The following is a 27,979-nucleotide window of genomic DNA, read 5'->3' on the forward strand; positions in this document are numbered from 1 at the left end:
ACATGGCTACACCGGATTTTCAAGATGGACGTAGTTTAATAAGGCTTGTGAGATATTTTAGCTGAGATTTTCGTATTAAAAACAGTTTTAGCTTTCCACCATCGACAGGGAAAGGTTTTACTGACCTTACAATATGGGGAAAAATAAGGTATGTGTTTAACTTGTATAGACTGTGATGCAGTAGTAGCCTGTCTTCATGTTTAGGAGAATGTTAATGTCGTTATGTTGATTGTCATTTAGCGTATGTGGAGTTTTTTTCAGGTTAAAACTCATCATTTAGCAAATTACAGGGTAATGTATTACAAATCAAAGGTTAAGTTAATCTGTGATTTGGCTGTTTTCGTCTTATAGACTAAGAACCAGAAGAAAGCCCGTGGGGATGCGACACGTGTGGCGGAGGAGAGTTACTCAACTGTCCCGCACACATTCGTGTTTCACCGCGGACAGGTCGGCAAGAATGTCGGACAGCTGATGCTGGACATGAGACGGGTCATGGAGCCTTTCACTGCCAGATCTCTAAAGGTAATACGACACTGCTCTGCATTATTTAAAGGCTAGGTTACAAAAAAAAGATTTTTACACAGGATTCACCCTCATGTCATCATTGAGATAAAGTTAGTTTTATATTCACACATTTATACCATTTCCTTAATACAATTGAACAAAAATATACAAATTCTTAATGGTGAAGTCCTTTAAGCAGCCAATGACTATCAAAGTACAACATTGTTCACAGTCAAATGAATAGTGTTAATGTTGTTTTCAAGTCATATTTGCATGTGATTTCAGACCCATTATTCAAAGTACCATGGTAAAGAATATAGGAAGAATGTCACAAGCTGTCACCGAATGAATGTGTGAATATAAAACCAACTTAACCTCAATCATGTCATCCAAGATATAGGGGGCATTCTACCAGAAATGTACACTATCTGTCCCACAACTAAATCATAAATGCAGTGAATAAAAAGTATTTCATCCCAGAAATTTCTCAACTGGATTGGTTGATTTCTGTGAGTTGTTCTGTACAGCAATATGTCATTCATTTGGTTATCAGATTTTTTGTTCTTTATTTAAACTACTTTACAAATTTACAAACCTTGTCATTGTGCCTGTCCTCAGCCCAAGTGAACCAACTGCTTAAATTTTTTTTGTTATGTTAAAAAACGTCATTTTGGGGGGAAAAAACTTCAGGAATAGCAAGTTTAAGTTATCATTCACATCAATTAATTAAAACATGAAATAATGTTTTAGAAATTACAAATAAATATTATATATATATATATATATATATATATATATATATATATATATATATATATATATATATGTGTGTGTGTGTGTGTGTGTGTGTGTGTGTGTGTGTGTGTGTGTGTGTGTGTGTAGCTAATAAATTTACTATTGTCCTCGAGTTTTGCTCAGTCCTGTCACATCTGCATTAAATTTAACCTAAAATGCGTGCAATACTCCTTTAAGGCTATGACTCAAAGGAAAGTGACATTTTTTTGATGGTGAAGCTGGCAGTGGTAAAGGATTTGTTCAATCACTGAATTTTATGGTTTTATGCTTGTTTTTGTATGATTTTTATAAAGACAACTAGCTATAGGTCAGACCCTGTCACAGTTTTTATAAGTGAGAATGTACATTTCTGGTCGAATGTATCATAGGTTACGGTTTTCTTCAGTTAAAACATTTTCAGATTTTTAGCCAAATTGGGTAATTTAGTGATTTTGCAGAATGCAAGTCAACATCTACTGATGCTTTGAGAGTCAATAACATATACACACCAAACATAATGAATACCCATGACTGTTGACAATACGTTGAAGTTCATTAAAACAAAATAATAGTTCTCTGTGATAAAAAACAAAACATTTATTTGCAACAAATTGTCATTTTGGGTCAACATTCCTTTTAAGTCTGGTGCAGGAGTGGCCAACCCTGTTCCTGGAGAGCCATGTTCCTGCACATTTCAGTTGCAACCCATATCAAACACACCTGCCAGTAATTATCACGTGGTGTTCAGGTCCTAATTAATTGGTTCAGGTGTGTTTGATATGGGTAGCAACTGAAATCTGCAGGAAGATGGCTCTCCAGGAACAGGGTTGGCCACCCCTGGTCTGGTATTTGCATACTGAAATCATTAACAATTGTTGTCTTTCAGGTACGGAAGAAAAACGTCTTGAAAGATTTTGTTGCTGTGGCCGGACCGTTAGGAATCACACACTTCTCAATATTTACCAAAACAGAAAATACTGTAAACATGGTGAGTTTAGTTTTATTATAAGTCGTTTAGTGTGGTTTTGCATGCTTATTGGCCAGTATGATAGTAGGAACTAGCTATATACAATTTCTACAATGGCATTTTATTTCCTTAAACATATCAGAGAATATATAATTGTTCAGTACTTGTTATTTGGGTATCTGGTTACTTGTTACTTTCGGTAATTTTCTTAATGGGATTGTAGTTCTTCAATAAAGTGTGTACTTTTGTTGTATTATCATGTACTCCTTTATTTTATATAAAAGTTTGTTAATATTGAGTTCACTCTCTTTTTTTCTCCTATAGAGGCTTGCACGACTTCCCAAAGGTCCAACGTTATATTTCCGTGTTGCAAAGGTACGTCTTCGCTACTTTTGACTTGTCTGTTTCTCATATCTGATGGCACAAATGATGACATTTTAGAATTTTGACTGTTGAGTGATGTCTTTTCAAAGTAAACGCACTGATGTGTCCAGATTGATTTAGGTATGTCAAAAGTACCGACTTGGGTATCAATCAGTACTAAAATTTGGAATACCAGCTTTTTGGAGTAATATTAGAGCCAATCACTGTCATACCATGTAAACACAGTGCCTAGTCAGCAATGTTTTTAAAAACCTGTGTAAAAGCACTCAAATGTGAATGTTTTTAAACATTTCTGTACAGATTTGCATCCAAGTCGGTACTTTTGCCATCCTCACATTGATGGATTACACATTTGATGATCTTTTATTTGCTTGTCCTAAAAGTTAGTGGTCTCTTTGTTTCAGTACACACTCATCAAAGATATCATTTCATCATTGAAAAGGCACAGAATGCATGAACAGCAGTTTTCCCATCATCCTTTGCTGGTACTGAATAATTTTGGCGTAGAAGGCATGCAGGTCAAGCTGATGGCCACCATGTTCCAGAATATGTTCCCCTCAATCAACATTCACCAGGTAAGACGCATATTCATAGAAAGATAAAGCCTGTTTCGCACCACAAGCGTCAGCAGCGTGTGAGCAGAGCGTGTTTTTTCGGCGTCCATGTTAACAGATTAGAGCTTTCATACGGCACACAGCAGCAGCGCGTCAGAGCGAGTAGTTTCGGGTCTATTTTTGCCACCCTGCTCGTGCTCAATTAAAGTGACAGTGCATTGATAATGACCAAAACACATTGAATGACAGAAAAAAGTAGCAATTTTACCTAAAATAAATGCGTTAATAATATCAACTGACTTGTATATAGTCAATCAAATGAACTTAAATGATTAAAACTGCAACGAGCATTTATTTAGGCCCAAACCACAAAACCAAATGTCAAACAATTTTAGTATCAGTTTTGCTTAAGTTGCACGCTAACTGGTGTTGCAGGAGAGGGGAAATAGAATATTTACGGGTAGTTCGACACGCATGCTGAATGATGTGAGCTCGCTGTGTGCTGAAGCAGAGGAAGAAAGTTTTTATCGGCTTTGTTTTATGTTCACTCAAGTTGCACTGTGAACCTGACAACACTAAAATAAGTAAAAAAAAAAAAAAAGTGCATGCATTAAATACTTCAATCCGTCTCATCCTTTGCATGAGCTGTTACTCTGCTGCTGGACATTACTGAAGCGGAGAAAGTAACACTAGTTTGATCATGCATGAATATCATTATAACTTTATTGTATAAATATTATTATAACTTGGTCTAAAACATCTTGACAATCAAAAACCAAATGACTTGATGTCACAGGCGATTGTTTTCTGAGTGCACCAGACATGTATGACACTCCTCATAGAGCTTGAGAAAGCATACAGTACTGTATGATCTATATACTTTCTAAAACAAAGACTTGCAGGTTAAAGAAACAGCACAGGAGGAGGTATATATATATATATATATATATATATATATATATATATATATATATATATATATATATATATATGTGTGTATATGTGTGTGTGTATGTATATATGTGTATATGTATGTGTGTGTGTATATATATATATATATATATATATATATATATGTGTGTGTGTGTGTGTGTATGTATGTATATATATAAATATATATATATATATGTATGTGTGTGTGTATGTTTATGTATATATATATATATATATATATATATATATATATATATATATATATATATATATATATATAGAGAGAGAGAGAGAGAGAGAGAGAGAGAGAGAGAGAGAGAGAGAGAGAGAGAGAGAGAGAGAGAGAGAGAGAGAGAGAGATCTGTAACTAGATAGAATGGACAGAGATGGATTGATCTCTGCAGCAGCTGCTGGAGAGCTGCGCACTGCAGACGCAGCTGGTGTGAAAGGCAAACGCCTGCGTGCTGCTTCTGCTCTCCATACGCACTGCTTGTGCTTGCGGTGTGAAACAGGCGTAAGGCATTTCTGTGCATGTGATGCGAGTATAGTCTTCTGATATCTGTGAAGTGTACACCAAGCAGCTGATGTTCTTATTCTTACGGTATTTATATGATATAATCAATTGTGCTCATTTTTGATCACAAAATTCCTGTCTCTCAGCTCAACCTCAACTGTATCAAGAGATGTGTGCTATTAAATTACGATCCGGTGTCTCAGGAGGTGGAGTTTCGTCATTAGTAAGTTTGGATTTGCTTTTTTTGTTTTGTACCATAGTAAAGGTGCAGATGATGAAAGTTTTACTCATGACTTTCCCCTGATTGTTTTCAAAGTAAACGCACTGATGCACTCTAAAGCAAGTGCTCTTGCATGCGTTTTTTGGGATGTCTGCTAACCCCCTCTCCCTGTTGTGCTGCAGTAGTTTGAAGGTGGTTCCTGTGGGCATGAGTCGAGGAGTGAAGAAGCTCATGCAGGAGAAGTTCCCCAACATGAGCAAGCTGGAGGACATCAGTGAGCTCCTCATGAAGTTAGTCTTCCATACGATGGAAGTTATATCATTGGTTTTCGTATCATTATTAGGCCTGTCACAATAATCAATGTTTTGACTTATCACACAACACATGGACATGACCTCAATCATTTCTGGTGTTGCAATATATTTCACCCACACTTAAAAACCAATTCTAGCTATTTTAGCAGATTTCATGATCTATCTATCTGTATTGGAGGTGTCTGTGTCAGTAGAGGTGTGAACCTATACTGTTCTCACTGTTCGGTTCGGTTACGATTATCATGCCTTCGATTTGGTTCAATTCGATATCTCGGTGCATCACGGTGCATTGACAATGCTTTCCATATACAGTATTATATTTTAGGGGGGAGGCTATAACATGCTGTCTGTATAAATACACAGACACACAGCACCACACTGTCTCTCATTCAAACACATACACAAACATAGACAGCACCAAAGAAACAAACACGCACACATTTAATTCCTCGCAACAGGGAGAGCTCGCGCTTAGCGGAGCAGTAAAAAAAAATTAACAAAAAAAAGAAGAACTTTTCCGACAGTCCCTTACTAAGAGTTCCTCTAAGCGCGAGCTCTCCCGGCTAAACGCATATTGTGAGGACTTAAACGGAGCAGTGCTCATAATGTCGAGGGAAAAAAAAAAAGACAGCTGTGAAACATAACCAGCTTTTTTTTTTGTAGGAAACACACTTTAGATCTTTTTAGGGTAAAAGTTTTTTGAGTTATTGCCGTCTATAACTGAATGTCTGTCAGGAATATCGAAAACAAAACCAACTGAACCGCGCTAATTTCTGGCGCCCCCCTGGATATACAGCACCCTTAGCATTTGCCTATGGTGCCCATGCCACGGGCCGGCCCTTAATTGGCTGAGTGTTGTAAATACTCGCGCTCACCTCCCTCGCGACAGAGCGCATAGGAGATAAATGACGTCAGTACATAATAACTGGTTATGATTATTACTGAACCGATAATGAATTGTCCGCGTCTGCAACGCGGTGCACAAAAGAAACTATTAATTTTGACATCCCTATGTGTCAGTACGGTTAAAAAACACACTATAGTATTTACTATAAATTACTATAGTATAGAGCTGCACAATTAATTGTACAAAGATTGCGGTCTCGATTCGACCACCTAGACGATCTCAATCCAGCAAATCTGCGATTATGTCAATCATATTTTCAAGTTCAGGAAAGAAGCAATGATGGTCTTCACATTGTTTTACATACGTTGTTCAGCAACGTGGACACCTTCAAATGGTGTTGAAAGAGTCACATGCTGTATTTATAAGATATAATTCATCCCAAAAATGTAATTTCTTTTCTTAATGTAATGTATTTGCGACCCCAAAATCGCACATGACGTGAGCTGACCATCAGCTGTTACCACAAAGATAGCGGGCACGCCTCTGAATGAAGTCTACTTTAGTGAACAGATTCTGCATAGGCTAATAAAGTTGTAACAGGTAATAAACTTGTAAGTAACATTCAGCTTGTGGCACACAGTGATCAATTAGGAGCAGAGCAGAAGTGAACCACTCTTAGCTGTGAAAATGAAACCGAAAGCACACACAGTGTTGCCAGATGTAGCTGACTGATTCCAGCCCAAACAGTATCCAAAACCCGCCGAAATGCAAAAATACCCACGCAGTCTTCAGTATTCACGAAAATCACGTCAGTGACAGATTTTAAGCAGAAAATGACAGCATATGGCAGCATATGTCTCAAACACAATAAGTTAACATCAGAATTATCATCAGCAATAATGACCAGGACAAATCTAAAGTCTGTTCAAGTCCACCATTCCAAGTCTATACAAAATTGAGCATTTTAACCAACTGCGCAGCTACACAAAGCCTATTGCTGTTTTACCACATGTTTGAGAATAACAATAATAATAGCCCACTCATCTTAACCTTTATTTTACATCTACAGAATCGTGAGAAAATCGTGGTCTTTATTTTTAGGCAAAAAATTTGCGATTCTCATTTTGGCCAGAATCGTGCAGCTCTACTATAGTATATTTTTATGTGGGTGTCTGACAGCTGAAAATAGATCTGGTAGCAGATATCGCAGCCTCTTTTTACCTCACACATTTTTGTGTTTACATTTTTATTCAGGATATGTATTTTCACATTCTGATTCCAATACCTGAATATTAAATTGTTAAAATGACTATAATTAATTGAAATCTTCTTAGGAGTAAAATATTATGTGTTCTTTAGAAGAGTGTACTTGCATTGTGATGATGATATATTGTCATTCTGGCATTGTCTTTTGAGTGACAAAAATGGTCTTAAAATGATGACAATATCTTATCACAATAAATTATTTAACAAAAAATGAATTTTGTGACGGGCCTAATCATTACAAAATTAAGCGCATGTGATGAATGTGTATTATTATTATTGATGGAACAGTGATTCTTTTCAAAGTAAACGCACTGATGCACTGCTTTAATATATTTAGATTTGTAAAGCATGTAGTTGATTGTGTAAGTCACATTGTTGATGGTGTTTTTTTCAGAGGTGTAAACCTTTCAGAAAGCGAGGCAGAGCAGGATGAGGAGCACAACATCACAGAGTTACCCCAAGTGTACTCGGGCCGAGGGAACATGGCGTCTCAGCAGAGTGCAGTTCGGCTGACAGAGGTGATGAAAGTCACCGTTTTTTTTTATTTTTTTAAGCAACTTCTCCTAATCCTCGGTTATGTTAAGAAACATAACTTGAGTAATTTTGGTCCTGTTTACATCTGGAGCCTTTACCGTTTATCTGGATTAGCTGGCTAGCCGGTTGAGTTTATTTTAGCTTGCACCAATCTTAGGTTTTGGGTAACATGAAGGCTCATGCAAATATGTCTGATAAAATGATATTGCATATTATTTTTTAAATATTTAAGAAATGCATATGAAAGCCGGCTGTTTTGTGTTCCCACTTGACTTGTCGTTTGCTTAGTTTAGTCAATAATTTTTGTTGATGTGCTCTGAACCCTAGAGATGTAACGATTCACCTGACTCACGATTCGATACGATTCACGACACTAATCTTACCATGAATTTTTAACTAAATTATTTTAAACAAATTAAAGGTGAAGAGACCTTTCATTTTTTTCTTAAATGCTGTACATTTTGCAAAATAATATATTTTCTGCCATAACCAAATTGCTATTTTAAAAAACAAATAAATTCCCCCCCAAAAAAAAGAATGTCCCATGGGAAATCCTCCAGCCGACACCGACAACAGTTTATCAGGGCTCAGTCAGTCCAGTCACCCACATTGCGTATCTCAAATATTTGCAAATGATTTATCACATAAATGCATGAGGGAATTCCTCTGTCATGAGTGAGAATACCTCTCAAATGCTGCTTTATTGCTTGTATGTATGCAGCACTAGTTCTGGTGTCCCTTTGTGGATACAGATACTGCAACCTGCAGGTATAGAAAGATACATACAGTCATGCAGATGCAGAACACATAGTTTCAGTCGGCTGTCGTCCATTTGGCGTGATCTTTGCTCCTTTTTGGCCTAAAGAAAACCAGGCACTGCCAATGCGGAGCGGCAATGCAGTAGGGGTTGGACGACTTTAGATTTGAGGTTTAGATTATTGTCGAGTCGACATCGACTAGTCACTAGTCGCGAGATCAATAAAATGCAAAAGATGAAAATGTTTTGTAGCATGCCACAATTTGTGATTTACTTGTAGGAAAAATAATATGAACATGCTGTTTGACCGCTCTTAACATGTTGCAAAAATAGCACAACAATACTAATGAGTAATTTTAGTGGAAAACAGTCAACAGTATTTTATTAGTAATGCAAGATTAGCACATGCTAATATTAGTGCTAAATAAATGCAGTCAGCTTATTGATCACTGTACCTACTAAGAATGTAACAATAACAAATATATGTAGTGCAAATGTAATGCATACGTCGTCGGTTCTTCTGCATCCGCTTGGTGTGTCCCAGGCTTAAACAATGTTTTTTGTACAATGACCTCTTTTTTATACAGAGATGTGAGAGGGGATTCTGTTTGCTTGTTTCATGGCCACTTTATTAACCTGACTGGATGGATTTTGATAATTATTCATTTGGTGATAATTTGATGTCTTCTATTACAGATTGGCCCAAGAATGACTTTGCAGCTGGTCAAGATAGTAGAAGGCATGGGAGAAGGAAGCGTGCTTTATCATTCCATCGGTGAGTATAGCTTCATGTAAAAGATAGGGATGCTCATTTCGGTTAATTTTGCTAACCAACAACCGCTGCTCGTTAATGGAATATTAACGGTTAACTGATCAGATTAATAGTAAATTAATATTTAAATAAAAAATAAAATTAATGTGTCTGACACATTAAATGTTGTATTTTAAAACACTAATTTATTTTAACATGTGAACATATTAATAACAGAACATTACACTAGAGCATCTTCACGCACCTACAATGTTTCCAACAGCATAAACAAAAAGAATATTTTTTACTTAAATTGAAAATTTTAGATTACAAAACGAAAACACTGACTGAATCCTTTTTAAGAACCGGCATAGGCAGTTTTTTTTCGAATCTTATGTTTTTTGTTGTCAAAATAAAAATAGCAGGCTACCTCAAATCGATCGCTCCACGGAAAATATGCATTTAATAATTGCCCCACTGTTATTCGTATATCACAAAACCTTTTTACATTTTTATTTTAAAAAAGTCATTATTTTAAAGATTGTGTCTTGAGCATCAGATTTTTACCTTCTGAGCTTTTGTGCTTTTTTTTCTCACACACTCGCGGTTCATGTGCAAAGACAAAGACAACGCATGCATATGTTGACTTTTTGTAAACAGTTTTGTTGTTTTAATATTATATTGCATTAATTTGCAAACAATGGAAGCTATAGTCTATTTGTAGTGTTTATGACGCAGATCAGCATCAGCGCTGGTTTGGCATCAACTCGTCTGTTAAACTGCAATATTCTTCTTCCATTTTGCTTCTTTGGCACATATTTCTGTAGGTACGTGTGGTTGCACGTGTTACCATCCTGCGAGTTAACAAATATGTGTTGCAGTTGCACATTAAGGGACCAATCACAGCGCACGCTTTTAGCTTTCAAAAAAAGCTATTTTTGTTGACAAAAAAAATAAAGATGTCACTAGGAAACGACTGATTTGGCTGCATATTGAGTGGTTAATGTCAATTAATAGTTTTAATAATTTAATGGAGACATTCCAGAGATGGGTTGCGGCTGGAAGGGCATCCGCCACGTAAAAACTTGCTGGACAAGTTGGTGGTTCATTCCGCTGTGGTGACCCTGAATTAATAAAAGGACTAAGCCAACAAGAAAATGAATGAATGAATTTAACGGAGACCATTAATCACACACCCTTACGGTTAATCGATTATTTTGAGCATCCCTAGTAGGAGATCAAAACATTGAGCATAATGGTAAACCAAATCTAAAATGTGGATGTCTGCAGTCTCAAAAACTGAAGAGCAGATTCAGGAGATGCTAAAAAGGAAGGAGAAGCATCTGAAACTGAAAGAAGAGCGGAAGAGAAAGCAAGAAAAAAACATTGCCATGAAAAAAGAACAGCGTGATCTAAACAAGTGAGTACAACTGATCATCTGCTGTTGCTTTGTGGTTACAAATTTGGACCATGGTTAATCATGGGCTATATATATAGTTCCATTATTTCCTACAAAGTAAAAAAAAAAATTGTTGATTATAAATACTATTGTTTTATAACCCAGCTCTAAGCTGCTAAGGAGACACTCTAAAACATGGGTCTCAAACTTGATTCCTAGAGGGCCACAGCTCTGCATAGTTTTGCTCCCAACTTTTATTCAAACACAGCTGATCTATTTAATCAAGGTGTTCAAGACTACTAGAGACTATTAAGCAGGTGTGAGTTGAAGGTGTTTAAGGCTAAACTATGCAGAGCTGTGGCCCTCCAGGAATTGAGTGGGTCAAGTATAGTTCCATCCTTGTTCACAGTAAAGAAATTAAACGTTTCTAGAACTAAAGAAATTGTTTCTTTTTGCTATATCCAGGGTTTTCACAGGTAATGAAATTTCTGGAATGTCATGGAATTTTAAGAGTATTTTAAACATTTAAGTGTATTTCAGGCATATAAAAGTATGTTCAGGTATTCCATATGTTTTGTCACATTTATGGAATATCAAGGATTTGTTTTTTATTTTTGCTTGCTATTTATCTCCTTGAATTATATGTACATTGTTTGTGGGTGTTCCGATTGGGAAAAAAATAGTTTATTGCTAAAATGACTAAAATGAAATCGGTGCAAATTTTAAAGAAGGTCACAGCAAAAGTCAGTACTTGTGTGGTTTTGCTATAAAAATATACACCCTAGTTCTTTTTTTTTTTTTTTTTTTTGGGCTTCTATTTATATAAAGGGAACCCAGAGAGAAAGAGAGAAGGCGTTTTCCTCTTAAGGTGAAGTAGGTGATCTGCCAAAATGCTTACTGGTTAGCATGTTGTACTGCAGGGAAGGGACTGTTTCTCAAAGCCAAGCCCTCTGAAATCGCGAATGCGCGTACCACGACATGAGAGCAGACAACCCACTGGTTCATGTCATCACCAGTTAGAAATGTAGTTTGTGGTTGGCCGGCGGCGTGCAGGAATTACACTCATTTCTAAGCCATACTTGAATGCTATTTCAGAACTAAAAAAACATCTACATTATCGATGCTGTTAAAGGTCCCTTATGAAATTGAAAATAGTCACATCTATCTTTCACCGGGAGATTTCATTGGTTAAACAACACCTCTGTTCAAATAACCCATTCATAACAACACAATCAACATCAGAAAAACTTCAGCCATGTTGTCATCCTTCCTCCAGCATGCAAGTAACTCCAAAATTGATTCAGCATTTTAAAAAGTGTCAATTTAGCTTTTCATGCAGGTGCTAATGGCTCATATGCGTGAACAGGTGCGCAGAAGGCCAAATCTGTATTTGATGACTGACAGTTTGGGCTACTTATCGGGAATTATGGGAGATGTCGGCCTGACAGTATTTAATTGGATGAAAACTTATGCGTTTTATGCCTCACTAAGAATATAAAAAGACATATAAATGCGTTTAGATCATTTACTGTAATCATTACTACTGGACTGTAAAGAGTCTTTCAACCAGCACAACAAAACATGTTTCTTAAAACAATCACCTACTGCACCTTTAACTATTTAAAGCCTCCTACATCTTATTTGATATCTGTTGATGTTAAACTCCAACAGCAACAATAGCATTAAAAAATAGTTAATTTTTGATTCAACAAATGTATCCTTTAAATAAATTCTATCCTGATCTCATGAGAAACATAGCTATTTTACGTTTTGTCAGTTTAAGGCTGATTAATACTTCTGCGTCGATCGCATGCGTATGCTACGGTGGAGCCTACACGTTGACGCACAGTCCGCCGGTTTCTGCCTTAAAATGAGCGAGTTTGAGCCACTTGTACATCCAGGAAGCGTCTAGAAAAAACAAAATACCAGTGAAGAAACTCAACACAGAGGAACATTAACACCTCACTGCCAACTAGCGTTTCGGAAGTGTAATGCAGACCAGCAGAGACAGTATAAATGCACAGCTACGCGCAATGCATGCGCCGTGAGTTACTCCGGTCACTTGACGCAGAAGTATAAACCAGGCTTGAGTGACTAACTTGTAAGAATTCATCGAGTTCAGTCGTACAAAAATGTAAAACTTAAAAAGAAGGCCTGACACCCAACCCCACTCCTAAACCCAACCATCATTGGTTAGGCAAATTGTACTAAATTGTACCAATTAGCTACTACATCAAAAAGTTATGTATTGCCGTGAGATAGCGTTAATAAATTCACATTGTAAAATTGTCTTATGAACCATCTAAAGCAGGTCAAGTGCCTAATGAGAAGCGCAGCACCATGCCTCGTCTATAAAAAACTTGAGGTATCGCACACAGGAGTAGAACTTTTAATATGGAAATTTTGTGTTATTTAACATGAAACCATGCAGATGGTGTGGAAAAAATTTGAACAGTGTCCTGGCAGGCCAAAAAATGTTTGCGAAATCTGTGCGAAAAAAAAAAATCATTAGGTTCTCAGTTTAGTTTAAATGTGCATTAAATTCAAAGATCGAAGAATTGATTGCTAAATTCAATCAGTTCCTGTTTTTATTACTAATGCTTTTATTCAGTATACAGTAAATCATTCGGCTTTTTGTCCATAAAAGTCAGAGAATTGAACATTTAGTTTAGAATGGGAATGTTGTGTATCTAAAATAAACCACACTGTGACACGGCTGTATTATATCGAACTGAACTATACATTTTGTGAACCATTACACCCCTAAAAATCATCTATATGATTTAAATACTCAAAATATGAAATTTCTTAAAGAAAACGGAGCTTGGAGGGCATCAAGAGAAAGCGGGAGCAGGAAGGCCAGGGTTCAGATAATGAAGTGGAGGATCCTGGGATGCAGGAGGGCCAGGCTCCAGCAGAGGAGTCTGATGATGAAGCAGAGTATTACAGACAGGCTGTAGGAGAGGAACCAGATGAAGGTACGGCTTTGTAAACAATATTTTAGAAACTATTTTGGTGTAATTCAATTAATTTTGCCCCTCAACTCTCTATTTCAGACATGTTTCCTGGAGCAAAAAGGAAACACCGCCCTGGCAAGTCTCCACACCCCTTCAAAAAGAGGAAGATGTCACCGGGGAACGGCCCTCCTCCACATGATAAGAAGAGTTTTAAGTCTGGTGACCGGGGAAAGAAAGCTGCTGGGAAGCAGTATGGCCATAAGAAGACACTGGAAGGAAGGAGCCAGTTTAAAAAGAGTGGAGGCGGCAAGAAATTTGTCAAAAGGGAAGAGAGGGGGAATAGGTTTGGCCAGAAAAAAGGAGAAAGCGGTAAGAGGTTTGGTGTAAAGAAAACATTTAAAGGACGGTCAACAACGAAACAACAAAGAGGCTCTGGAGGAAGAAAAGACTTTAAACGCAAGAAAGGAAAAAGCTGAAGGAAGTGAAAGCGCAAAGTTTAAAGAGCTGAACCAGAAGGTGGAACTGTTGTTTCATAACTGATGTGCCATCTCTACGCTGAAAAATCTTGCAAAATGTCAAAATTGTGCCTTGTATATATTTATAGCGTTGGTTGCATTCACCAATAAATAAATCGTCAAGTAGCTTCTGTTGCAATTTTTCAAATGCTTTTAAGTGTGGCGCATGTCTGTGTGATTTCACACATTGGTCTGTTAAAAAGTGCATTCTTTGCATGAGACAGGAAGTTTGACACATTTACAAGGGTGGCTGTCGGACGATTTGGTGAAGCAGAGGTATATGGTAAGTTTTATTGACTCGTTATTTTTTAATGTACAAGTACTTTTTTATAATGTTGGTTTGCACAACGTCCCATAAAAATAAACCGGTGAGAGTTAAAAAAAAAAAAAAAAAAAAACGATAAAATATTTCCTGTCAGATGGTGTGTTTGTTAAGAGCTGGATTGCATTATGTTAAATCCCAGTTGAGTAAAATATAAATTGAAATCTGTCTTTTAATTGAGATTTCTTGGGAAACAGTAAGGTGTTTTGCTTGGTGAAATGGTTTAACTCAGTTAAATAATTTTGTAGCTAGTAGAGAAATGTCTCAATTTCATTAACAGTCCTAAATGTAAAATTGTTAAGTGCTGAACTGATTGTAGCGAATTGTGTTTTGACACTACTGTCCTGTTTGTTGAATGTACTTATTGTAGTAACAAACTTAATATTATGCATAATAACAACTATTTTAACAGTACTCCAAAACTTAACCCTGTAGCAAGTACAGCGTTAATGAATAATACTCAGAACTTGTGTATATTGTAGTGACATCGTAGCAAGAACTGAAAATAGAGTAGCCCAACTTGGTTTACAATTCAATTGTTATCTATTATTTTTAGTCGTGGTGCTGTTAACCACAGTGTATGTGTGATGATAAACTGCAGACAGTAATGTATACATCTTAATGTACTTGACTTGCACTCCCCCTTGCCTTTTGTTTTCTTTACTTCACTTTGAGGTTACTGTAATGCATTATACTCTGAGGTCTTCCTCAATTCCCCTTCCTAAAATGCTGTCAGGGTAAAAAAACATACAATCAGGTTACCCTCGCTCTGTTGGCGTCCAGTCCCTTTTAGCATTCAGTTTAAGATTCTGTTGTTATTTTTAAAGTTCTTAACAATCAGGCTCAATCCTACTTTAAACACCCTTTGGCCAACTACTCCCTCTTGAAGATCTGCTGACATAACTTTTTTTAAAGATGTCCCTTATTCCTCTTTAAAAACTAATGGTCAAACAGGTTTTTTGGTCTCTACCCCTTGTCTATTGAACCAGTATCCAGGATTGCCGCCCTGACCTTGCATTACTTTTTAAAAACAAGGTTGAATGCATCTTTTTTTTGCGTTTTAATTGTATTCTCTTTGTTATTGTCTTGTTTTAGTTTTTTTTTTTTTAAGCACTTTGGGAATCTTTTGCAATGTTTAATGTACCATTTAAATACATTTTACTTAATTTTTATAGTCACACTTTTATAAGCTTGCCTAAAGTTCTATTTATAAAATATCTGATAGTGGTGTAGTGTTTTGTTATTGTATCCTATTTTTGCTTTAGTGGTGTAGGCAATTAACTAAAATGGGCATAAAATTCAAATAATATGAGTGGCATAAGTATGATCAAAGCAGAAATTACAGTTTATTGTATCACAACATTAGCCAAAAAAAGTAAAATAAGTATTACTCATTGCTTGGTACTTTAGAACCTTCCAGTTAAAGTTATCAAAGGTGGATATTTAAACTAAACTTCAATGAAATATCTGTATTCAGACTGTATGTCAATTGTAAATTAGCAATACATAACATTATTGCCAATGTGTGAACAGCTTGTAATTAAAATTAAAAAATTTCCTTCCTAGGTTTCCTTTAAAAGCCAGACTAACGGCCATTGTGTAAATGTATCAATGAGAGAATTATTCACATTTACAATCTGACAGCTAAATCTATATTCTCTAGTCTATACTCTCAAATATACGTGATAAAATATATTTGAATTATGATCTGCTGACATAATGGCAGCAGTTTAAACATGATCAGATCTTAACTTCTGTTTTCTCACAGATGTCATTTTTTATCAAAATCAGAGAACAGCAATGATTGTAGCACAAAGAAGGATTACAACAAGACTTTCTGAAGGTTACAGCAGTCAAATATGACTTAAGCCCTTCAGAGCTGTGATCTTGATTTGCTTTTCTTCAGTGTCCTACAGTTATCAAAATGTAGTGAATTTCGTGACCTAAAGGGTTAGTTCATCTAAAAAATTTAGTTCAGAAAATTACTCACCTTTATGTTGTTCCAAACACCTGAGACATTCATTCATCTTCTGAAAACAAATAAAATATTTTGGATGAAATCAGAGAACTCCCTCATCCACCATCAGCAACGACCTGCATTATAATTGTAATTATTTTTTTTTTAAATTATCCTCAAAACTAACCATATGCATTGTTCAATCGGAATATTATCAAGCTTTGAGAACAGTTTTGTGCGCACATAAACAAAAACAATGACTTAGTTGAGTTTCTTCTCCTCCGTGTTCCATTACAGTTTCACTCTATAAGAGGTGTTGCCAGATATAGCTGACTTTTTCCAGCTCAAAAGCGGTTTAAAACCTGCCAAACGCACAAAAGAAACTCCCAAAATAATATATTATTATTTTATTTAAATCGAAATTAACCTAGTTACTTTAACTGTCAATGTTTAACCATACACAACCAACACCAGCAGTTACAGAACCACAACATACACTACGTGTACTACGTATTAGAGCAAGGGTGTCCAAACTCAGTCCTGGATGGCCAGTGTCCGGCAAAGCTTAGTTCCAACCCCAATCAGACACCTGGGCTAGCAAATCAAGCTTTTTCTAGGCTGTCTAGAAACTTCCCTGCAGGTGTGTTGAAGCAATTTGGAGCTAAAATCTGCAGAAAACCGGCCCTCCAGGACCGAGTTTGGACACCCCTGTATTAGAGTATGTTTTATTTCGAAATGGGGTATAAATTTGTCCTGTTTGCCATTTTTAATTCTTTTGAACATAATGTGCTGTTTGTCAATCAGACAACGCTTCTATGTTTCTTCTTGTGAATTGTGGAAAAAATGATGAATGAAAGTGTCTTGGGTTTAACCACTGTGAGTGGTGTGCAGGCGCTGCGTGAAGGGAGTCAGATTTTAGCTGCGTCTCAAATGGCACACTACACACTATGCACTCATGCACTATGTACGTATGCACTTACAAACTCAACAGGATAGTATATGTATGTAGTGTCGTCCCAAATGGAGCACTAGTGGTTTTTTACTAAGCGGAAATTCAAACCATTTCACTGATGGCGTTTGACGGTTGCCAAATCAGTGAAATAAACAACCAAACTATCAAATAATACCTGCCATGAGTATAACCGCATTCACCATCAGGAGGAGGCACTATTGATCACTCTCGTAGGAGAATTTTGCTTTCACTATCTAAAATAAATAAAGTTATCCAACATGTGCGCCCGATAACTCCGCCCCTTCTGCTACGTGAGCAAAACTGCAGTCGTTGAGTGCGTGAAGTGTCCAACATTATACAATTGGTTTTACCAGCTGAATGAGTGCATCATCTGAGCAGTGCTCTTATTATTTACAGTGTTTTCAGTGTGAATACTACTAAAGGGGCGTAGGATCGTGCATACGAATGTGATTTGGGATGCAGCTTTTGATACAACTTTCCTTCACCTCCTCTAGTAGGTGGGCCCACTTGGTTTGCGCTATGCACTGGTCACTACTAACTGAATGGAGTACACAGTTGTTTTGTTGAATAAGTTGCATATAAAAGTTGTTTTAAAACCCAAATTTTGTCAACCTGCCAATGCCATTTTTTACCTGCACCATCAAATTCAAAACTGCCCAATCTGGCAACACTTTCTATAAGCGCAGTTTGGCATGACATGATGGAAGTAGGAAAATTTGCATTTTTAGGGTGAACTATCCCTTTATCCTACATTACCACTATACATGGGCTACTTGCCTTATTCTGTTCCCTTTACTGACTTTTTTAAAGTTCACACAAAGCTCAAATATTCTGTCATCATTTACTCACCATTAACTTGGTCCAAACTTTGAACATGTTTCTTTCATGAGTGCAAAAGATATTTTAAACAGAGTTGAAACCTGTAACGATTGACATAATGGATTTGTTTTTACTACTAAGGATATCAGCTTTCTTCAAAAAAATCTTATTTAATGTTCAACAGAATAAATAAACTCCTTCATGGCCTTAAGCCCCCCCACCCCCCACCCCCCCACCCCCCAGGTATGTGATTAGCCCTGTTTCACACAATTCGTGATCGCCTCAGTTCCCTTTGAATATGCATCTGACTCCTCCCAGTCTTTCCGCGCATTTTTCAGTCGAGAAGTCAGCTCAGCAGACCCAAGCACGGAAAACAAGGTGTGTTTATCGATTAGATTGTTATAATATCTGCATCTGCGCAGTTCTTTACCACAAGCAGTTTGTAAAATGGCACGAGGGAGCCAATCGATTTACCTGTTCTGTTCTGTTTTCTCTGCGTTCACCTCTCACTTCACCACCTCCATCGAAAAGCCCCTCGTGTTTTAAAACGATAATGCTGTTGTTGCTATTTTTACTTAAAACATTCAACATGTATTACAGTTTATGTGGCTTCAACTACTAGTCAGTTCACTCATTGTAACTATTCTATATGTGATTGAAATTTAAATGTTTTATAGTATTTAATAGATTAGGGATTGTTTTTATACGTTCATCACTTTCATTCAAAAAGTGCTAAAGTTTTATGTGGAAACCAAAAATGTGTGATATAAAATAAAATGGATATTGCTGGTCAGTATTACAACAGTGATAACCTATATATTCTCAATGAGTTTGCCTTATGAGTTTGAATATCTAAAAACTTTTGAAGGGTTAGATTAACATAGCATGATCATGTACTGTTTTATTTCTGTAGCTAAAAAGCTTAATTGAGCAAGATAGCATAATGATTTCAGTTATTTAGCTTTATTATTTAATTCAATTCATGTTTATTTCTATATCACTTTTAAAATGTAGGTTGTGCTAAAGCAGCTTAGAAGTTCTAGTAAACTGAAACGGTGTCAGTCCAATGTGTAGAGAGGTTCAGTTTAGTTCAGTTCAGTGTGGTTTAATTTTCACTGCTAAAAGTCAAGCAAATCCACAAGCTAGAAAAAAAACTTCACCAACTGACGAAAGTGAAGGGGAAAAAATAAACCTATTAAATGATACTGGTGCCTTTTATGGTGCTTTCACATCTGTGGTTTGGTTCATTTGGGCAACAAATTGTAGCATTTTCTGCTGTTTTCGGGTCCTTTTCACACCACACTGATTGCTTTGGTCCTAAGCAGTTGAAAAAAACCAAAATGCAGTCATGTGACAAAATCCACATCCCTCATTGGCCAGATGTTATTGCATGTATTTCCTAAACTACTTTTCGATTGGTCAGAATTAACGTGCGGGAAAATGCCAATGGAACTCCCGCAAGTAAACAAACCGGCAGACACAAATTGACGCTTTTGACTATGGAGGGACGACTGCACTGGCTGATTGTATCCCTGGTCATACTATATATTTTGTTTACATCACTTTAGACAAACAATACATTTCGAGAATGAAGCGTGACTGGAAAGCAATTGTAATGAAGTTTACGGCCACCTGGGAGCCGGGAAGAAGAAGGCAGAGAACCGGCAAAGTTTTAAATAATTTTTAATAAGAAAATAAAACAACAGTTGGCAGCTCCTCACAGTGACTGCCGTCTAAACCAAAACAAAACTCAACATAAATGTTTCCAAGCCTGGATTTCTCTCAGCTTCCTCTGCCATTGTTCCTCCTTTTATAATCCAGAGCTCTTTTCGTGGGATACGAGGCCGGTGTGCGCTGCAGGTGTAATCACTTATGCCACGGCCTTATTCCTTTCCCATGGTTCTCGGCCCCACCCCCTCACCACAGCAATGTTTTAATGCTATGCAAACGGCAATGGCGCATCGCAAGTCACTTCAGGGTGAATTAATTTAGCTAAACTGCGACATAGTCATCTTCCTGAAATATTATTAACAATACTTCAGGTAATGTTTTTCCCTCTCTCTGTGTTTGAAATTATTGGTAAGATGAGACAGCGCATTGGACTACAACAGCTGGATTAGTCCAGAAAGACGCAGTACTTTTTGCAGTTGGGTATGTTTTAGTTTGGATTATGTTCCGCTCCAGGGTTCGTTTGACAGCTTTTTTGGTCCACTTTTGTTGCATGCTCTAGTGTGATTGCTACATTCATACCTGCCTAAAAGAACTGCACCCAGAGGTAAAAAGAACTCTAATGCGATTCAACGAAACTAAACAAGGCAGGCATGAAAACACCCTTAAACTACTTCATTTTGTTTGAAAATGGCATTTTAGGATGAAAACATTCTTCATCCAGACTGTCATTTACTGGGTTTCAGAATAACACTCTTAGTTCCCACTCTAGACTAAAACAGATGAGAAGGTACACATAACTAGGCCCACCCGAAATCTGCGTGCACAGAATTTCACAGATTTTCTGCAGATTTCCACAGATGTTTAGCCCATCAATAATTCTGTTTTTTACTTAAGTAAATGTGTGTAAGTCTATATTTATTCAGATTTTTAAATTAATTTTAGTTATATTATTGACTAATGTGAAAATGTTCGTCTGATTTATGTACAATGCAGTTTTTACAGTAATATTTTCTGTCTTTTACTAGATATATGAAAAACTTGCTTTATTTACCAAATAAAGTAAATCTAATTGGATTTGCATTTTAACCATTATATGAAAGTTAAAAAGATATTATCTTTTATTTCATTTATTAAAGTTTTAGTTATGATACTCCTAAAATAATTCCGCAGAAATCGGTAGACTTTTACCAAAATTCTTTGCAGAGATAGCAAAAAATGTCTGCAGATTCCGTCTGGCCCTACACATAATCATTCACACTCACTTAGAATGTGCATATTTTAGCATTTGTTCTTGCAGTCTACCGGTTGTGTAATGGTCATATGAGAGGGGCTTGATGAATCAGGGAACGCTACGCAATAGTAGTAATGTAACCCAAAGAGCAATTGTGGGTGTTTAAAAATGAAAACAAACAATTTAAACAGCACCTGAGATTAGTCTTTTCACAGTTTGATGCAAAAAGAAAATAGCTCTCATCAGCCTAAATAATAATATCAGACCTAAATAAACAATATTACAATAACAGTAATTTAATAATGATGTATGAATATGTAAACTAAACATTACATTATTATGAATTAATGATGAGTTTAGCTGCACGCTAATCATAAACTAACTTTAAAGGGCACATATGGTGAAAAATCTACTTTTGGACAGACAGATGTGTAGATATAGTCCATAGACTGTCATATTGGGGAGATATAAACACACCCAGTCCTTTTTTTTTCAATTTAACAACATAAAAATGGTGGACCAATTGGAGCGGTTTTCAGACTGACCGCAACTTGACGTAGGAGTGAGGTCCCTCTGCCCAACGAATTGATTGACAGCTGCGTGCATTAACATGTCCCGGTAGTCACGTGTATAATCATGTCAACAAGACCACACGTGCGCAAAGCAACCGGGATGAAAAGGTCTGTTCAGTTCGCTAGGATCATCAATCTTCATCATCAAATTAAGACACAGGCCCCTGGTGGAAAAATGGATAAAACAGGATCTTGTAAAAAGTATAATGAAAAATCTGATGGGTGATTTGAGCTGAAACTTTACATACACATTAGAGACGCAAAAGACTTATATTGAATCTGAAAAAAGGGTTAACCTAGGTGCCTTTTACCTACAACATGAGTCACAAGAGTTCATGTGTGAATAACAGCTACCTTAATTACTTGTTAGTACATGTTGTTAATTTAGTTGTTAAGCTAAATGTAACCAACATGAACTGATGATATGGTAATGTACATTTATATGACTTTACATGGATGAGCATATCACCATTAACTCATCCACCATTAACATAAACTCCTGTGTTTAAACTGTTAATAATGGTGTTGATTGAGCACTTTTTCCTTGTTGTTCAGTGTAAACGCAATAACATAAAAATGTGGATAAGGAGTTCATGAGTAATTAAGAATGGGACAATGATTAATAATGTGCCCCTTCAAGTAAAGTCATGATTTAATTATACATTAACATGTCATGAGTTCATGATGGTTAAACTAAGCATAAACTAATGTGGTAATTAATACCATAATTAACAAACAATCATGTACTAACAAGTAATTAGGGTAGCCATTATTCACACAAGAACTCATGTGACTCATGTTGTAGTTAAAGTTAGTTCACAATTAGCGCATGCCTTATCACAAGATCATAATAAATTGTGTTTAGTCATATTAGTCATTATAGGGGTTAACTTGACAGTAGCTTAATCATTACCAACTTAACTTGCATACATGACTAATGCCTAGTTCACACTAGAGGATTTTAAGCCTGATTTGAGCCCGATTTGGAAGTTAACGAGCTCACCGACAGATCGGGCTGTGATCGGGAAGAAATGTGCGGGTGCTCGGCGCTCGCCGCTCTTTATGTGTGAACTACTGAACAACGCATCAACGAGGCTCGCTGATGCGTCGCCGACACCTCGCAGACGGAAATCCAACATTCAGCATGCTAAATATTCCAGAGCAGTCGGCCGACTCAACCCCACGTGTGGTCAGATGTAGTAACGAGCTGCAGCCAATGAGAGAGCATATCAGCATGAGCTGAATGCCTGTGTGTTCAGGAGCTCAGCAGAAACATCTGTGATTGGTCAGAATGGGCATCGGTGCACTTGCTTCATTCTGCGTTAGCACAGACATGAGAGTAGGCTATATTAACAGTGGAACTAGAATTCTGTAACTATTAGAATTACCATACTGCTCATTCTGACTGTTCTCATATGAAACGCCATACTGTCACAACATATTTACATTCAAAGCTATTATTGAGATATTAAAATTAAGCTTTGAATGCCTGGCATCATATTTAATGACACCATTACCCTAAAAATATAATATTTTTTTGGTAATACAGCCTATAAATATGTAGTTAAGATACTAAAACACTTAAAGGTCTTGGCTTTCATTTTCACTTTTAAACAGGAGCTATTTCACAGCACAGAATATGCTGTTTTGAAAGATATCTGAAGTAAATTTATGTTTTTGCCATCAGAAAGTTTTGTTTATGTTAGCAGGAAGTTGCCAGGCAAGAAAATGCACACACATTTAAAGTCACAGCGAAAAGTATCAGACATGCATGCAGTCATTTTAACCAATATGGTAATTTAAGGCAGAAATGCTCAGTTCTTTACTGTTTTGTAATAAAAAAAAATAACAATGTCAGAAAGAAATACACTGATAGTTAGAAAACGACAGGGTGTTATAAATATGTTAGTTTTATTTCAAAGAGTTATAAAATTACAAAAATTAAAAACTCTCTGTGTATCTATCCACTCAAACCTTGCAGATGGGTGATTAATCCACTGATAAATCAGCTGATTTGACGATGTTTTTAAATGCTTTCTCCAAAGCTTGAAACGCTGTCAGTGATGTCATCAGCACACAAGCAGCCAATAGTGTTCAGCTTTTTCTGATGACTCCTCCCTCAAAATTTCATTGGCTGTGGTTTGGTAGCTTGAATGAGCTGATGGGGAATGAGTTGTTGTCAGATCATGTAGTGTGTGACCCCCCTCTTGTGGATCGTTCACGGAGTGTTGCGTAGTGTGAACACCTCAGAGATTAAGGCCCCGTTTACACTAGTGCATTTTAGTTTGAAAACGCATAAGTTTTGCTACGGTTACGCCATCCGTCCACACTACGCCGGAGTTTTCGAGCGCCGAAAACGGAGCGTTTCGAAAACGCTGGAGAGGCCGTTTTCATTCTGAAACGCAGCTGCTCCGTCTCAGTGTGGATGATGGAAAACGGAGACATTTGAAAACGAAGGCGGGGCTGCAGACATTCGCCTCTCTGATTGGGGCTTTTCCTGAATATTAAGTAGCCTAACACGCACAGTTCAGTCCTGCATCTTCTCCGTGTAAGTTAAAACTTCGCAAGTTTGATCATGGCTGCAGTCTCTTCTTCTCAGTTTGATATGGAAAAGCAGACTATACCGAGGACACGGGTAAATCTTCAAAGGGAACAGTGTACTTTATAACTTCATTCACGTCACCCTGGCTACGTTGTTTTACTTTCTCAACAATAAAATGTAAACATGATATAAGGAACTGCCTATTTTCATTTTAATATTAACAACTAAACAGACAGCAAAAATGTTGAGGCGCCGTGCTGCAAATATGAGCGTCATCTTCACTGTGTGCATATTTGTAACAAAACGGAGCCTACAAGCTGCCTCCTTTCAATTACAGTGAAAATACGAAACACACCCTCTCTTTGCTGAATATCAGTTTTAATCGATAATGGCCATTATAAAAGTATAACATACAATAAGTTTATACATTATAGGAAATAAAGGCAAGCGATCAGTCAATATACAGAATGTACGTGCTTACATTAATCATTAACTTATCTTTGCGCTCAGCCAAAACACGTTACCTGAGAACAAGCAATAGATTCCAATGTCCAATGAATATGTCGTTAAATAAAGACAACAAGATGAAAGAAATATTCCGTTTAATAAATATAGTGAGGTTAGATCTAGCGGGAGATGCTTGATGAGAAGTCCGACTAGCACAGCTCTCATCTGGGTAGATTGGCTACAGCGCTTGCCTGAGAGTGTGTGTGTGGTCACGTGATGTGCGTTTTCAGCGTTTTGGTGTGGACGGAGAGCAGTTCAGAAACGCTGGGTGAAACGCGAGTGTGGACGCGGATCGTTTTCATTCTAAAACGCCGTTTTAAAACTAAAACGCACTAGTGTAAACGGGGCCTAAAAGACACAAAGTCAAGTCATGTAGTGTGAACAGCACAGCGATCTGCTGATGTTTAAAATCCTGTAGTGTGAACTAGGCTTAACGTGAACTTTAGACCAGTTTTCTGTCTATCCAACATGCTCCTCAGCAAAATCTGATCTATAAAGGAAGTGTGTTAAGGCACATTGTTGGTGCTTTGCTATTTTTAAACTGAAACAGACCATGCCATTGACCAAGTAAAAGCTGGTCTAAAATCCAGCACAGAGTGTGTTAGTTATGTGCCTATGCAGGTTCAAACTCTTAATATACACAGGATGTACATCAATACACAAATATCTTTACATATAAAAAAAGGATTAAAATGTTTAAAAAAAATTGTTATCGACTGCATAAATATATAAAAAAAAATTCATGCACTACCTTCACTAAACACTACCTTCATGCCTTCTTCAACTCGGGGGGCTTTTTTCAGTTTATTCATGACAATTTGTATTTGTATTATGTTATTATTATTATCAGTATTATTTATTAAATGCATATTCATACTTGTTTTAATAAAAACAAGTTTGGATTTGTCCACTTGTCTGACATATGCGTCATCATATGGGGCATAAGAGTAGGATGTGTATTTGGATATAACTATAAATTAACTATACTTATATAACTATAATTTTTTTAACACTTTGTTATTATTTATTTATTTGTTTGCTGGAAATCAGAGCTGAGTTTAGAAATAGTTTTAAAACAAATCTTTGCGCTTAACAAATGAAATTAAATATGTAGGCTAATGGATATCTTCAGTGGAGGGCGTACAACACTGTTTCCTTATCCACAAAAGTAAAGGAGTAAAATAAAGAATAAATGGAAAGTAAAGAGGCTGAATGGAGGAGGCTCGTTCTTTATACTCGCGCTGCAGAGGGTCTGTTTAACTGTTTCCTCGCTAGTAAAGCGTTCAGTTTTTCCACTTACAAAGTCCACCATGTAAATAGCATATGCGCCACGGACCGACACAACTGACTCCTAAAGGGAATGAGAGATGAGACTCTGATTGGTTTAATGCACTTTATGCTCAAAACACACCCATAACTCATTATGAGAATTTTACTGCAGTAACCAAGACGACACCATTTTTCCTGCTGTTCTACAGGCACCACGTGCTGGATTAGCATTTTAGTTCAGTATATGAATAACGTTTTAATTTAGGACTCGTTTCTTACAATCAGTATTTACTAAACATGCTGTAAGTTAAAATGTCGCCAATGTTACTGGTTGAAACCTAAAGTAGTGGAGAGGTCTTAAAATGTACGGAGTCTTAAAAAGAGGTCTTATTTAATTTCATTCTTGATTCCTGTTTATACTCTAAGTAAATAGCTCAAAAAATTGCCAACAATAAAACTCAAATTTGAGCATTTTTTTTACATTTTAAAGGGGACCTAATATGCAAAAGTCAATTTCTGTAAGAGGTTTAAACACTGCACTGGCAACAGTGCGTTAATTTAGCCAGTTCCTAAGTTACAATTAATTAATGATTTTTTTTATAATCACACCTTAGCGGTAGAAACACTTTGACATTCTCCCTTCATATGTGTCATCAGTGGGGAAAAGCCCCGCCCATTTGCGACAAAGTCTCCCTCATTAACATAGACAGCCCTGAGTGAGAAGCAGGCGTTTACTCTTTGTTAAGAAATGACGCTCTGATCAACTTTGTTTTCTATTTTTAGGGCTCACAGAACACCAGAGATGAAGAACGACAGTTTATGCAATGAATCTCAGTTTCAAATCGACCTTCTCCCACCCATGTATGGCATTGAGATGACCGTGGCCCTGCTGGGCAATATATTTGCCCTGTGGCTCCTGGGGACCAGAGAGAGGAAGGACTGGCACACTGGTGTAGTGTTCTCCTGTAACCTGGCCATCAGCGATGTTCTATACATCCTGACCCTCCCTTTGCTCATCATTTACTATGGCAAGAAGAAGAATTGGACCTTTGGGGATGCTGTATGCAAGATCGAACGCTTCCTCTTCACCTGCAACCTCTACGTCAGCATTTTCTTCATCATGTGCATCAGCGTCAACAGATACATTGCCATCGTGTACCCCTTCTTCACCCGGAGCTACGTGCGCCCTGTACACGCAAAGATCGCAAGTGTGCTGGTGTGGTTCATCGTGATCATCACTTCATCACCGGTTTTCAGTTTCGCTGGAACCGAAGTCGTGGAATCAGATCGCGGACACAACCGCACTCTTTGCGTCTCTTGCAAAGATAAAAGTAGGGCGAAATCCCATTTAAAGTACACGTTGTTTCTTATGGTTGTTGGATGCATGATTCCTTTTCTAGTTACCTTTGCGTCCTATTTGGGTGTGATTTGGACTGTTTTGAAAAATAAGAACATCACCACATTAGAGAAGAGAAAAGTGGCTCTGATGGTCGCTCTTGTCTGCATTCTTTACGCGACGTCGTTTGTCCCCTATCACTTTCTGCAGACTTACCACGTGTACCTGAAGTCAGAGAATTTAAAAGAGTGCTGGTTGTATAATTCATACCAAGTCTCCAAAGGTCTGGCCACGCTGAACATGTGCTTGCATCCGCTTTTGTACATGGCTGTGTTCGACAGCATACGGACAGTTTGCTGTGGAAGAAGCTCAGATGATTGATTTTTATACAAACTATATCTTGGCCAAAAGCTCACACAGTGGTTTCCTGCTGTATATTAAGCTTAGGGTTTCCTTTTATGCTTGTGCTCTGTGTTTGCACGCCAACAAACCACAAACCAAATGAAAATTATGTTTAACTGACATTTAAAATGCTTCAACTGTGTTCGCTGTAAAGAAATGCAAATTAAAGATATTTAAGAGAAAAAATG

At 37.0% G+C, this 27,979-nt stretch overlaps 2 protein-coding genes across 4 annotated transcripts; both read left to right on the forward strand.

Moving 5' to 3' along the window:
* ppan (peter pan homolog) lies at nt 1–14,316 on the forward strand. The gene is given in 12 exon segments (NM_201463.1): nt 1–148; nt 352–522; nt 2,165–2,266; nt 2,570–2,620; nt 3,034–3,204; nt 4,777–4,853; nt 5,033–5,140; nt 7,672–7,795; nt 9,265–9,343; nt 10,610–10,739; nt 13,533–13,696; nt 13,775–14,316. Coding segments are annotated over 12 exon segments (1,569 nt in total). The 5' UTR covers nt 1–133; the 3' UTR covers nt 14,152–14,316.
* p2ry11 (purinergic receptor P2Y11) lies at nt 13,853–27,977 on the forward strand. Of its 3 annotated transcripts, XM_087241863.1 has the most exons (3): nt 18,598–18,639; nt 20,346–20,412; nt 26,837–27,977. In XM_087241863.1, exon 3 carries the CDS (start codon nt 26,856–26,858, stop codon nt 27,768–27,770), a length of 915 nt encoding a protein of 304 aa, XP_087097989.1. In that variant the 5' UTR covers nt 18,598–18,639; nt 20,346–20,412; nt 26,837–26,855; the 3' UTR covers nt 27,771–27,977.
* Nucleotides 27,978–27,979: the final 2 nt, after the last annotated feature.

The sequence above is a fragment of the Danio rerio genome, chromosome 3 (assembly GCF_052040795.2).
Source record: "Danio rerio strain M-AB ecotype USA chromosome 3, GRCz13ab, whole genome shotgun sequence".
Lineage (NCBI taxonomy): Eukaryota > Metazoa > Chordata > Actinopteri > Cypriniformes > Danionidae > Danio > Danio rerio.

What these genes read in the sequence shown, in the direction of transcription:
- p2ry11 (XM_087241862.1), top strand. Translation starts at nt 26,856, where the DNA reads ATGAAGAACGACAGTTTATGCAATGAATCTCAGTTTCAAATCGACCTT.